The 14,206-nt window shown below is 43.2% G+C and overlaps 1 protein-coding gene across 1 annotated transcript in view; it reads right to left on the reverse strand.

Annotated features, from left to right (window-relative positions):
- The window catches only part of rspo2 (R-spondin 2), a 61,845-nt gene extending 51,549 nt beyond the window's left edge, over positions 1-10,296 (reverse strand). Inside the window, exon 1 of the mRNA XM_072394784.1 lies at positions 9,294-10,296. Within this exon, the coding sequence (XP_072250885.1) occupies positions 9,294-9,393 (100 nt within the window). The 5' untranslated portion in view covers positions 9,394-10,296. The remainder of the gene's footprint in view (positions 1-9,293) is intronic.
- Between the last annotated feature and the right edge of the window lie 3,910 nt (positions 10,297-14,206).

Genomic DNA, 14,206 nt, shown 5'->3' on the forward strand with positions numbered 1-14,206 from the left:
AAAATGTACCGAGGCAGAACCATTATACTTACAGTATGATCACTCAGTTACTTGTCAGCAAGCAAAAAGTTGTTCAAATACCAACACAGGTGATCCGATATTTCAGAAGTGACCACCCAGCTCATCAAAAAAATTTGTGTGAAAACTAAAAAACTATTCTGTTGGCTTGATGCAAAATGTTACGCACTTTTCATTAACTAGGATAACAGACAGATGCATGTCCCATTCAATCACTCCTCTATTTATCACTGCCTTCTCTTTGCTTTCCTCCTCACTGTGTTCCTCCTCTTCTCTCTGCCATCTCCTCCCTTCACAGAAGGAGTCAGAGGGACAATGAGCTAAGCATCAAGGCCCAGTAATGACTCCCAGCCTTGTTGATGATTAAAAACACACCGGGTGCTTCTGCACTCTGCAGGAAGCCATGAGGCCATTGCCTCCTTATAGGACAACGCCTGAGAGCAGAGTAACCAAAAAGTATCCTGTATAAGCCTTACATAACAGTCACGTGAAAAAAAAGCACACCATCTTTTAATTCTAAGCTTCTACATCTTAGGAGACTATAAAAAGGCAGAAGCACTCTGTGAAGACTAAGCAGACCCTTACGGTTTCCGTAGGAATAAAGAGGGGGTAGTAACAGCCATGTGTTGCTAATCAAATGTACTTAATTCATTCATTATTCATCAGCAAGTGTGTGCATCTCCAGAAAAGCAGAAGTTTGGGCAGTTTGCTGGTCTGGAGCATTCAGGGATGTGTTAACACAATGCTAAGGAGGAAAGACATCAGCACTGATCTTAGAGAAGCAATTGTTTCTGCCCATCAATCTGGGAACAATTACAAGGTCATTTCCAAACCACTCTGAGTCCATCATTCTACAGTGAGAAAGAATATTCACGAGTGGAAAATATTCAAGATAGCTACCAATCTTCCAGGGAGTGGAAGCCCCACCAAGTTCACCTCAAAGTTAGGCTGTGCAATGCTCAGAGAAAATGCAAAAACCCCAAAATCTAAATCTCTTCAGGCTGCAATTAGCATTTTTAGTATTAAAGTTCATGCAAGCATTATTAGAAATAGACTGAAAAATATGATCTGTTTGGAGGAGTTAAAAAGAAAAAAGCTTTTCTCTTTTGAAAAGAGCGTGGCAGCATGGCTTAGTTTTGCAAAGTTCCATCTGAACAAACCACAAGACTTCTGGAACAATGTCCTTTGGACAGGCGAGACTAAAGTGGGGATGTTTGGTCATATTGCACAGCACCACATTTGGAGAATACCAAACACACCATATCACCACAAACACCTCATACCAACTGTCAAACATAATGATTGAGGGGTGATGATTTGGGCTTGTTTTGCACCCTTGCAGTCATCGGGTCAACCATGACTCCTCTGCACACCAAAGTATTCTAAAGTCAAATGTGAGGCCATCTGTAAGACAGTTAAACTTTGGTTGAATGTGGATCATGCAGCAGTACAACGATCCCAAGCACACCAGCAAGTCTACAACTGAAAGTCTGAAAAAGAAAAGAATCAATGTTTTTGCAATGACTCATTCAAAGTCCAAAGCTGGTGCTGTCTAAATGCTGTCTAAGACATTGTAAGGACCAAAAAGATTTCTGATGTCTTGATATGTAAAACCTTAGAACTGAATAAGAATGCATTTTTGTTATTGATGTATGCAATGTATCATTCAAAGCTCTTTTACCCATCAGTCTGCTAATTTCTTGGGCAAATCTTCTGTTTGGCAAAGAGTAACTAGTCATCAACATTAACCGAAAATTTAGACAAAACCACACAAAAGGCTGCATAAAGTCCCTGATGGTACATCAAGGGTAGGGCTTAAAGATTCTGCCACAAGTGTGTATCATTTTCTAAACTTGTTTGCTTTATCTTTCTCCTCGTATGATCATACAAAACATTCATTATGTATACTAGGAGTATTTTTACTCTAACATGAATACATCAATGCTACTGTAACTCCACAGATGGGTGGAGTCCATCACAGTGATCAGTGGGGGCTGCAGCACCTTTACCTCTTCATGACCATGCTTGGGCAACCAAATTATAAGGGAGCTCTGCAGAGACTCTTTTTTTGCATCTGACTAGCTTACTTCCTTGTCATACCAAAGGCATTGTATGCTTAGCTTTATTTTGATGTGGCATGTAAGCATAATTAGAGGTCCTATAAAAGCAGGGAGAGGGGGAAAAAGGAGTCGTGTCCATCTGTAGAGTGTTAAGAGGCGAGCATGGGGGTAGTGATCACAGCCCCATGCCTCCCTGTTGTTGGAGACATTTGAACAGGCACTAATGCAGACAGCCCTTAGCACCAAATCTGAGTCACTGTGTTTGTTTCTGCAAATGTTGGTGTATTTTCTCAAGGGGCCGCCTTGAGTTTCAGATTTCCAGGCTTTGCAGATCAATACAGTGTAGGTACTAGTTAACACGCACACTGAAGAACACACTGACATGGCAAACAAGAGCAGATAACATGAGTGGGGCCTTTTTGGGAAACACTGGACAGTAAAGGCTTGTCAACTAGCGCATGAATAATCCCCAAAATTCAAATTTTTTCACATGTTTTGGCCTTTTATCCACTCACAAAAGCAGTTTTAGCTTTTGTTCCCAGGGTGCCGATATTCAGTAACTCTGCGGCAGCATTGAGGAATAAACAAGAAAAAATGTGTTTTTTGCCTGCAATGTCAGATTATGTATCATTATTTCCTGTCTTTACATGAGTAAGTTACTCTGGTGTGGTAGGTAGCGCTATGCACTGGAGTTAGTAGCAAAATTTGCCATTTAACACAAAGAAAAATATTATGAAAGTGCCTGTCAGAGAGATTGTGTGGTTGGGATTTTGTGTGTGTGTGTGTGTGTGTTTTGAAAATGATTGGGGGTGAATCCTCTAGAACATACCAATGTTTGGATGAACTACTCCTGAGCATCATTCTGGGGGCTCTGGGATGGCTACGGAGATATTTGGGGGGGTTTGTGAAGTATTTATGAGCAGTCAGTGTTTTACATGAAGTCGAAAGCAGTAGAGGGTGCTCTCAGTTTGGAATGTGAGCCAAGACAACGCCTAATCAAAATGGGCCTACCAGAGAGACAATTTTTTTGTCATGTAAAACATCTCAAAAGTGCCATATTGAGCATTTTTATACTCACACATATAATTTTTGTATCAGACAGTTATATGGACTTGATCTTGGATCTTGGATTAACACTCAGTACATTCAAACGCGCAGTTAAATCAAGCTACGGTGAAAGTTCTACCTGACCATTTACCTGGACCACTGTCTTTGTCATGTATACATGCACAGGAAGGGAAGGGAAGGAAACACTGTGGACTGTGTGAATAAATGTTAAAAACATTTTACCGCTTCCAACTTTCTCTGTGAGAGATGCAAACATCACTGTGAGGATGTTTTCTTTAAGTTGACTGAAAGGTGATTTAATCAGATGACGTTGGTGTTATAATATAGGGATTTTATGAAACAGTCTTGAAAAAGCTTTAAGAGACATGAGCTGGCACATAGTCCTAATGGGATGCTCTTTAGTCACAGCTTTAGCAGAGTTTAGCATTCTGCCAAATAAAACAGAGAAACATCTGAACGAGAGCAGCTTTATTGGAAATTTAAACCTATTAATATACCCATTCTGCAGTTGGTGATCAGAAGCGAATAACTGTCTGATGCAAGAGTGAAATGTAAAAATATACACTATAGCTCAGACCGCTTTGAAAATGTCGAGGTTTGAGTTGTGTTAGATAAAAAAATACATGCTCCTCTGAAGGACCCATTCTGACTGGCTGTTAGCTTGGGCAGACTGTCAGTTCCCCACCCTGCCTCTCCAAACCGCTATTTACTGCAAGTAACACACAAACTATTCAGAAGAACTTCACACAAACCCACTGAGACCCATTTTTGGATTATTTCAAATTTACATCAATTTACATTTATGAAGAGAAACCTTATGTCTGTGTTCTTTAGTGTGATTCACAAGTTCACTGTACAGATCAAATCCAGCGAGAAATAAGGGTAAACATGGGTAATCTGCAAAATGGACAATTATTGTTTTCCACTTAATTTTGTGTCAATTTGACAGTTAAGATGGAATACAATGTAAAAGAACAGCGAAACATTTTGCTTCTTCCTTTCTTATCTTGAGTCGGGTAAGAGTATTAACAGTGATGTAATGTGTGTAGAAATATAAGGACACAGCCAGCGGGCAGTTGTAAACATAAACTGGAACTGTTATAAACATCAACTATAACTTTTCATCTTTATGGAGGCCCAAGCTCATTGGTTGCATGCTAGCTGTTTTCAGTGGCTAAACTAAACTTTGCTAGCGGGCAGCTAGCTTCAGAAAATTAGCATGTTTCTTAAAATATCCACCGATTTAAAGTTATTTCAGCTGATTTAGTTTGTAATCAGCAAAGTGGAAATGGCTCAGTTTAACTGTTCCCACGACTAGATTAATTGAGGACGAAAACACAATGAATGCCTATTGTGTTCATATCATTACTTCTAAACTGCTCTTCCCTGGATTATTTTAGAGGTGTATTAGTAATGTGAGAGGTAAGCAGGCATTTCGGTGTGAGCCTGAGGGGCTCCATCTCCGGCTCTGGGCAGCTCTCCTACCTGTGAAGCCCTGTTATGAGTCATTTTTTTAAGAAGAAAAAAATGCTCCTTTTGTGTTGTTGTTTTATGTGTGGCACCTCGAAATGATTCCCAACATTAGAATCTTTACGGCCCAATAAACTTGAGAGAATCAGACCAAATTGCCTGGTCATATTTAGTAGCTTTATAAGGAAACATATTATGGGGTAATTGCTGCGGGGGAGTGCGCGATGGAGGAAACGGGCATAGGTGAGAGTTGCAAAATTGCGCTCACACTCTGGAGGGACACTGACGTTTTTGTCTGGAGTTTCCAATCATCATGAGGAAATAGGGAGCGTGTTATAAGATTTTATATTGTAACTTTATTTTATTTCACATTTCCGAAAAAATTAATTTTTACAGTGTGGTGAAACGTAGCCTGAAATAAAAAACATCTGTTTGGCATTTAGCTTTGCCAGCATAAGGGATCCTCTGATGACAATGATTGAGGGTGGAAGAGAGAATCCCCTCGAGTAATGAAGAAGAAATCCAGGCAACAATGAATGTTCTCTTGCTATATGTGAAAGATGTGCTGAAGTGTTACAAAACAAGCTCTCCCGTCTATGTGAAATAGATTTTTTGCAACACCCAAGGAGTTGATAGATGACAACGAATACATCTCCCACCTCCCTGTCCTTCCAATCCGACATAGAAAAAACAAGACTCATCCAAATAAATTAGTCAGATTAATGGAGATTTCACTATGTTTTTCCAGAAGGAAAACAAGAAAAGAGCAAGACCTGAAATAATCCGCCTCTTTCTCTCCCACTCAAGAAGAAAGTTCATGCCACTGCATGTTTTTTTCCCCCTTGCTGGGGTTTTCAGCGGTGTAGCGTGGTACAGGCGCACTGAGGAGCCATACTCAGGCTTCATCTGATACCGCTGGTACTCGGAGCGGCAGCTGCGCTACAGGCCAGGATCGACACGCAGGTCAAACAAGAAGCAGGTCTTTCCATAGAGTCTGGAGGTTGGGACAGACTAACATAATTATCAAATACAGAACATAATCAATTAATTGTCCTAAATGGCAACAAAGATCCCCAACGTAGATACTGGATGTGACTGGGCAAGAAGTTGGGGCTGTGTAAAAGAGGAGGAAGAGCATCCATTGTTGAGGACTTGATGTCTTTATCATTAATAACACGCACCTGTCCCTGCGCTTTTTTTCTCCTCATTCTGTCTTTCTCTGTCACACACACACACTTATGGAAGCTCAACTGATGGGGCCTGGGAGAGTAAAGACAGAGTTCTGTTCCTTGACGCCAGGCTCAGGTCAAGACTCAGCTCACTGTAATCCCTCTCAGGTGATGCTGTTCACATTCAGACGGTCCCAGCTGATCTGCTTAAATATGCCTTCCTCATCCCTCTAAAAAGCCCCCACACCTCCTCAACCAGCACAACACTGAGGACAGTGAGAGGGAGGGAGGGCTTCTGCCATTCTGCCCTGTCAAAATCAGATCAGATGATGCTTCAGCATTTCCATGAGGTGACCAATCTTGGACCCCAAATGAGCAATTTGCCAGTTTTATAGAAGGAATGAGAAGAAAGGGTCAGGATGCAGAGCTAAAATCACCTGGATTAGACTGGCATCATGTGAGAAGGCCTTGTTAAGAGACGTGCCATCGGCAGGGCTTTTTCACTTTTTCCAAAGGCAAGAATGGCAAAGCTGGTATTAAAACAGCTTCTTGGAGCATTCCTTCTCGTCCCCCCTTAGGCACCTAATTAACGTATAATATTGCATCGAAGTACCGGGTTCCAACATTAACACTTACACCCACAAACCTGGGACTTGGGAGCTCTCAGCACACAGAGGCCTGATTTCCAGGACTTAGAAGGAGATGGCATTGCGTTTGAGTAACTGCCTCCGAAGATTTTATACTCTTTTCACCACCACAAAACTGCATTTGATTAAAAAAGAATTTAAAATTGGAACCACAGAGTCAGTACGCACCAGCCAAACACCTGAAAGTGTCACATTTCTGCACACTCTTTATGTAATTTCTTTTTTTTAAACGAGGGCTTAATCAGACACATATCCTGACTATTTACTGTGGGTTTTTGGCATTAAAAACACACCACAGACACCCTTGGTGCTGACTATCACCAGTGCAAAATGTCATGTATCTGTGACCTCACTCCCTCCACCCTCCAATGCTGCACTGGTTTAATCTAATCACTTTTGTCCCTCACAAACATCTGGGAACGCAGCTGAGTAACAGATTACACAGCTGAATATGATCTGCAACATGCTGGGGCCTGCTGGGAATTCAGATTTGGGATTTCTGGCGGGATGTGGAAGGGTTAACGGTATCACATGGCAACTTTTCACCACTCGTTACTGCTATTACCTATTCATTACCTGTTTAAACATATTAGGGGCCCATTGTGCATCTCTGTTCCTTCAGGCAGTGCTGGTACTCAGCCTGATTTTATGTAGTCAGCAGGTGGCATCATTAGCCTGAGAATAAAAATGAAAAGCAATACCCTTGTGTCTCGCTATGATATCATAGCAGGGCTCATTGGCATCATTTTCCTGTTTCTAGTGGGCAGGATACGGAGTAAGGAGGTGTAAATTTAATATGTTTCGGCATCTGTTTTGCATTTTGAAAAACAAATACGTACAATTACCACAGACAAATGGGTTGTTGGGTCAAGCAAGCCATGCAGTATGTGAGCAGGACAAGATCAGCCCTGAAACCACACAATGGCTGTTTCACGCCTTGACATCCCCTCATTACGCTGCCATCCCTCATTCTTGTGGCTGCGCGGGCGCAGCAGATCAATGACAAAACCCTCTCTTCCATGCAAATTAAAAATACATTTGTAAAGCAATGCAGGATGTGTTTTGTTACGCTTGAAACAGTCACGCTTAGGGAGCGAAGTGTGGCCAAACTGTGTTTCAAACGTGTCTGGGTCTCAACACTCCTGAGCGGTTTGGATAGCTCCCCGTGCATGCCAGACAGGCTGTATATAAAGCTGTCAAAGGAACCTTGCGGGCTTGAAAAAATATTCAAGCGTCTCTGGCCCTGCTGGACAGTGATCTCTTATACATGCTTCTTTCAATATAACCGTGATAAATAAAGGAAGGAAACAAATACCGAGACTTGGCCGCCTGCCACAGCTTGCTTGAAGGGCACTTTTGGCCCAAAGTGCTGTTCCTCCCTTCGAAACACACACACGCACGCACACATAGGCACTTTCTACATTTCTGTAAAGGTAAAACATGCACATATTTGCACTGGATTAGTTTGACAAGTGTAACATCCGTTTTGAGAGTTGGCAGCAACAATGTGCAGCTTATATTGCTCAGCCTAAAGCTGTTCTTGAGGTCAAATGTGCAAGTTAACCTCTTGATCTCATCTCCACCACCACCTCTCCCTCTTCTCCCTCACGCACAAACAAACACGCAGGGCCTAAAGAGCCACCCGAAGACAAATGTGCATTCTGGGTTTGCTGCTTGACCCGCAGACGTGAGCAGGTCGTTTAAATAAGAATGATCAGACCGTGACATCCAGTCTCCTACACGCCATCTAAGATCACACAGTGCACAGAGGGAGAAACACGCGGAGGAGCTGAAAAACGTGTGTGTGCCAGTACCCCGTAGTGGTTGCCTGATTATTTGCAGATGGGCAGCGGAGGGCTTGCAGAGTGTGGAGGTCCCCCCCTGGCACACAGGCAGCGCATATGATTAAATCTGTGATTGTGAATTTACAAGACCCCTTCTGCTGCGACTTTTAACGACTTTTTCTACTAGACTGCCCCGCGCGCAGTTCTGACCAAAACCTCCTCGCACGGTCACCCCGAGGATCTCGGGGTTGTGTTATGTCACAGGTTTGAGGAGGGCTCTGCGGGGGCCACTTTCCTAATCCCACTGTCTCCTCATTCATTCAGAGAAGAGAGGAGTATTTACAAAGAGGCTGATCCCCCTTCTCGACTCCTGCGCCTCCGCTGAGCGATTGTTATGCGGGTTTCCGACCAACCGTTCAAAGTGGTTATGAGATCAATTAAAACCAGCTTAGGGGGTTGGAGGGGAGATGTGCAATTCATAAGACGGGTCGGGGATTCTGTATCTATTCATCAAATATCACCCCTCTCCTCCTTTATAATCTACCTCGCGCCAGTAGCTTTTTTTTTTAGAAGTTTCACTTGTAAATAATGTTAAAGACATACAATGTTCAAATACTAATTTGGAACAGACGCGCGCGTCTGACTCTGAGCACATTTTACGCACCGAGTACTGGCTGATATCGTTCTATGAAGTTGGAAATCTTTTGTAAAAAGTGTTGATAAGTTACATCAGATGCTGACAGAATGTTTTATGGCTGATTTGTGCGTGTGAATTTCTGGAGAGTTCCTCCTGAACGCGCGGGATCTCCTGTTCTCACCTGCGGGTTGAACACATCTGATGTATTTTTGCAAACTTTTCCGCCTGCGTCTACACTCAGATGGCGGGCGAACTTTCACAGAATGTGTAAGCGACCTCTATTAGGACTGTTGCCACTGTTTCCCTCTCTCTTTCTCTCTCTCTCTCACTCACACACACAAACGCGCGCGCGCTCACACACACCGACACACACAAACTTGAAATGTCAACTCCGCGGATGCTGCTCTATTTAAAAACTGACGGTTGTAACCTCCCGTTACCTCTTTTATTTCTCCTCCAGCGATGCGACGGCGCCTGACAGTTGCTGTACTCCATACAGTTCAATACGATCAGGGCAAATGAGAAGAGTCGAAACTGCATCTGGACGGCGGTCTGTTGTTCGGACTCCCGACAGAAAAGAAAAACGCACCAGCTGGGCTTGGGTTGAATTCTCAGACTTGGTAATGTCCTCCTCCAGCTTCTTTTGTGGATCCTCAGATGTGTCAAACATCAGACGAGATGCGACACGGCATCACGTCGCCGGCTGGAATCATTTTAAGGAGCCCACTGATCCTCCTATCAATAAAAAAAAAGGAGAAAAAAAGGACTGTGTCCGTTTCGGTGCGCTCCTTAACAAAGGAGGTGATAAGGGCGTAACGAAATCAACACCTTCTTAAGTACTTTCGTTGAGATGAAAGAAGGAGTTGTTCTGTGTGGTAATGTGCTAGAACAATCTCAGATGCAAACGCAGTACGTGCTGCTCAAAAGTTTCCCCCGTTTCCCAAAAAATAATAAATGCGCGCAAGCGGAGCGTAATAGTAGCCAAAAAAAAAAAAAAGACGCTCCGCGATGTAACTTGATGTTTGACACCTCTCAGACGATTCAGCGTAATTCCGCTCCGGTTCACGTTTAGGTTCCCTCTGAGTGCAAGTGCGGCTCGGGGACGTGCAGCATCCCTCTCTGTGGGAGAAACTTGCGTCTTCAGAGGTCCGAGGAGTAGGGGGGAAAAAAGGTGAAGGAGGTGGGTTTTCCCTCTTCCTTCCAGTTGTGTTAAAAGCTCGAGTTACCTGCGTTTCCACCCTCTCACGCGTGTCCCGTTTGTGTCTCGTAGCTCAACAGAAACAAACTCACATGTGCTGCCTGCTTTAAAGCGAGAAAACGAGAGCCGGTGAGTGAGTCTGCGTCCTGAGCGCTGCTGAGGTTTCGGTGCTGACTGACTGACTCCTGACTGGTCCTGATGCTTGCTGCCTTTTTCCTCATATAGCGTGTCGTTGTCACGTGCGAAGATTTCTAGTTTTGTGTTTCCCCTTATTTAAGATGTTGGCATTTCGTAGAGTGCCCCCCTCTCTCCCATGCGCACACACACACACACGCACACACGCGCACACACTCATCCACCACGGTCCGGTTCGAGGCTGCTTCTGGGTCCTAGTGTGCGTAAAAAAGTTGGGATATCATGAAAGGAAAAAGTTCATGTTTTTTTTTCTTTTTTTTTTTTTAAACGGATATGAAATGTCAGACAGTCTGTGGTGGGAAACTGCGATTTTAGGTAATATCAACATCCTGAATATCTTCAAATTAGGATCCAAATCCATCAACTTTTGATTGCCCCCCCCCCCCCCCTCCCCCCTCCATCCATGTCTTTACTTAAGTTTCAAATCGAAGTTTTCAGCTGACGATCAAAAGATGAGCTGATATACAGATCCCCCCCCTCACGTCTCCATCCCCTCAGAAATGAATGATCATTGTTGCAGGGGTTGTAATTATGCAGCATGAATAAATCCTTCAGTACATTCTGGGGTTTTCCATCCCGAGGCCTCTCGGGCCGACCCGTGTGACCTCAACAGATCCTTCTCTCAGAACCACCTCACCTTGTCGGAGGGAGACACGCGCGGACTGGCACTGGTCCCACTCCTCTGTGACATTCAAAGTCTGGCTGCTCGTCAACGCAGGCGACGATTACAGATCAGAGGTGGAAGCTGACGGTGGTGTCGTGGAAATCAGAGGGACAAAGAGGAGAGTACAAACAATTATCGGGATGAGGGGGGTATTTGTAAGAATGTTTTCTCACCCTCTGGTTCCAAGCCTCCACACTAGGAATGCTCTACCACCTTCAGCCACTAGGTGTGGCACTTAATCTTTTATTTATTTGAGGAAAATATTTTCATGTGAGAGCAACTCCAGGGATCCTACACGTGTGAGGTCAAGACAAAGTACACAGCTTTTCTGAAGGTAAATTGTACAATAAGACTCAGACGTGTTAAAGTTTCCTGTGTAAAACCTCACAAAGACCTACTATCATTGCAAAATGTCACTTAAATGCTGGTTTTACAGTTTGAACAGCTGAGAAACTTATAAAAAAAATGCCTCTGGTTGTAAAACAAAGTCTGAGATGTGTGGGGTGGGATCTAAAAGGTTTGCTAAAGTCTGTCTTGACCTTTGTCCTGGCTTTGTTTATTTATTTCTTCAGAGAGCAGTGACAGACATTGTGGGCTTTTAGCCGCAGGCAGTGTTGCTGGTTTGGATTCCTCTCTAGAACAACATCTGAGAGTGCACAGTTAAGGTGAATGTGATAATTTAGGCCTCTGGCACTTTTATTTTCATGATGTGTCATGGAGAAAGGGGGCCGGTAAACCAATCACTTCACTCTCTCCATCCCTCCCTCCAGAGCACAGAAGTGGAGGTGACGTCAGCATTCGGATGGTCTGGCTCAGAGCCCTCAATGCCATAACAGCAATGAGGGGAGCTGCTGTGCTCTCCGGTCATCAAAGATCCAGACTGGATGGTCTTCACTGTGGGTTTCGTCACATTTGACTTGACTGGAAGAAAAGGAAACAAACAGATACAAAAACAAAAAAAAAAAAAAAAAAGGAAAAGAAAAAAAGCCACTAAACAGTCGATGCTTAAAAGTCAGAACATCTGAAATGTCAAGGATCCAGAAATATCCTCCACGCTTTGTCTGAGGTCCATTTACAGGCAACTCTTCATCAGCTTCACAGCTGCCATGACACGGACCTTCAGGTGAGATTGTCCTGATGAATCCAGCATCATTTAAAAAAAATAAAATAAAAAGCACTGAAGTTTCACCATGAATCTCACTTTCAATCAGGAACTATTTTAAGGAGATCCCAAACATCCAATCTCAGTCTGGAGGCTTGAAATGTGACCGTGTTTGTTTCATGTCTCATCTGTTCACTGTTTTCAGAGAACAGGGGCTGTGTGCTAATGAATGAGTCAGATCCATCAGACCAGTCAACCTGTAGGATGTATTGACTACTTTAGAAGTCCTAAAAAAAATTCCTTTCTCTCCTTTCAACTGGTTCTTGAAATAATTGGGCGACACACATTTGGTGATGTTTTTGCCATTTACTCAAACATATCAGTCCTAAAGAGCTTTAAAGGGAACGCGTCCCAACAGATAAAGGCTTCCGGAATTACAGCTCCTTTAAACATTGAAAATGTTGGATATGAACCGATTCTGGACCACAATAAAAGTTAGTTTTGATTTATTCTTGGTTGGCAAGCGTCTTTGCTTTGGTTTGTTGCACTGATCAGATCGGACCAACCGAGTCATTCCGTTAAGCACGAGTCTATCTGGCTTTAAGTTTTACCTTCCCATTAAAATGCAGCTCCACTAGGCCCAGATCAGACAACTCAAGCCACTGAAGGTTATTCCACTTCTTCCCCCTCAGAGATGAACACATGTTGGGTCGGTGCCCGTCAGCACTGTGGATCTCAGTCATTTAAGCCATTGTTGCATATGGATGAGTTGAGGCAGATTCGATATACGCTTGCAAATACATTCAGAAACTTCTGCCACATCATCAGCAGCCATAAGCGATTCAGCACCATCACACGGTGTCCAGGTTTTTCACAGATCGTTGTATCCTTTCAACCGCAAGCAGCTCCAAGTCGTCTCTGTGCTCTTCTCTTGCGTCTCGCCATCCTGGCACACGCTGATGTTAGTTTCATCTGTCCAAAGAATGCTGTTCTATTTTTGAGGCTTCTGTCTGGTTTGCACCTTGTGGTGAACCCTCTGTATGTGTTCTTGTGAAATCTTCTCTTAATGGCAGACTTGGATAATAATACGTTTACCTGCTGGAGAGTATTCATCTTTTGGCTGGATGTTATAAAGGTTTTCCTTTTCTTTACCATGAAAAGAATCCTGCAATCAGTGCCCTCCTCCGTGGTGTTTTTTCCACTTACACTATGAATAAATCAGTTCATATTGTTTTTTAATTAAAATATCTACATTTGTTAAATGCAGAACCTGTTTTGTGCTTCAACACAGCCTGATCCCTCTTCAGGAATAGTTCTCGAGGCTCCTTGAAGGACATTCCAAAGCTCTTCTTTGGATGGTGGCTGCCTTTTGTTCTGTTCTCCACCACGATGATCCCACACCGCTTCAGTGACGTTGAGCTCCGGATTCATCCCTCCATAACACCTGTTCAGCTGCCACTGATTTTCAGGCCAGTCTTTGTATCATTTGGCACAACGTCAGCCTTTTCCCCTTCCCTTGACAACGGGTTCTTGACAGCCATCCTTCCATGGAGACCATTTGTGACGAGGCTTCAGCGAGCAGCGGATCAATCAAACGAAGGGTCAGTTGCATCTTTCAGATCCTGTGTCAGATCTTTGCTTGATCGTTTTTGCTCCTTCACTTTCACCATCAGGGCACTTTCAGATACTGTTCCTCTGCTGTAGGTAGTTTTTTTTTTTGTCAGGGTCTGCCACTTCTCCTTTTGTCCTCCCACTTGTCAGATTTCCTAACCTTCTATAAGGACACACTGCTGAGATATGCCAAGTTTTTAGCCAATACTTTGAGAATCAAACTACTATTTTGCTTCTGTCAAACTGGATAAAATTGTAAAGTTGTAAAGTCGTCCGTTTTGTGTCGACGGCACATCTCACGGCCCTGAAAAGAGTTAGGGGTGGCTCAAGACTTTTGCACATAGCTGCTCGTATGACAGAGAGGGAGCCGCATGTGGAAAAATGATCTCTTCTTAGACTTTTAAATCCAGTTTCCTAGTAATTTCCTTTTTTTTTTCCTTCTGGAAAAAGTGTCACAATATTGTGTCACTAACTCTATTTAAAACAAACAAAAAAAAAAAAAAACACACACTGAACAAATAAGTTGGGAAATACTGTTTACCTGGAAAAATGACCGAAAAAGCATGTTTTCGTATTTCACCTC

This window comes from Leuresthes tenuis, unplaced genomic scaffold (assembly GCF_036924035.1).
Source record: "Leuresthes tenuis unplaced genomic scaffold, fLeuTen1.0.hap1 SCAF_10, whole genome shotgun sequence".
Lineage (NCBI taxonomy): Eukaryota > Metazoa > Chordata > Actinopteri > Atheriniformes > Atherinopsidae > Leuresthes > Leuresthes tenuis.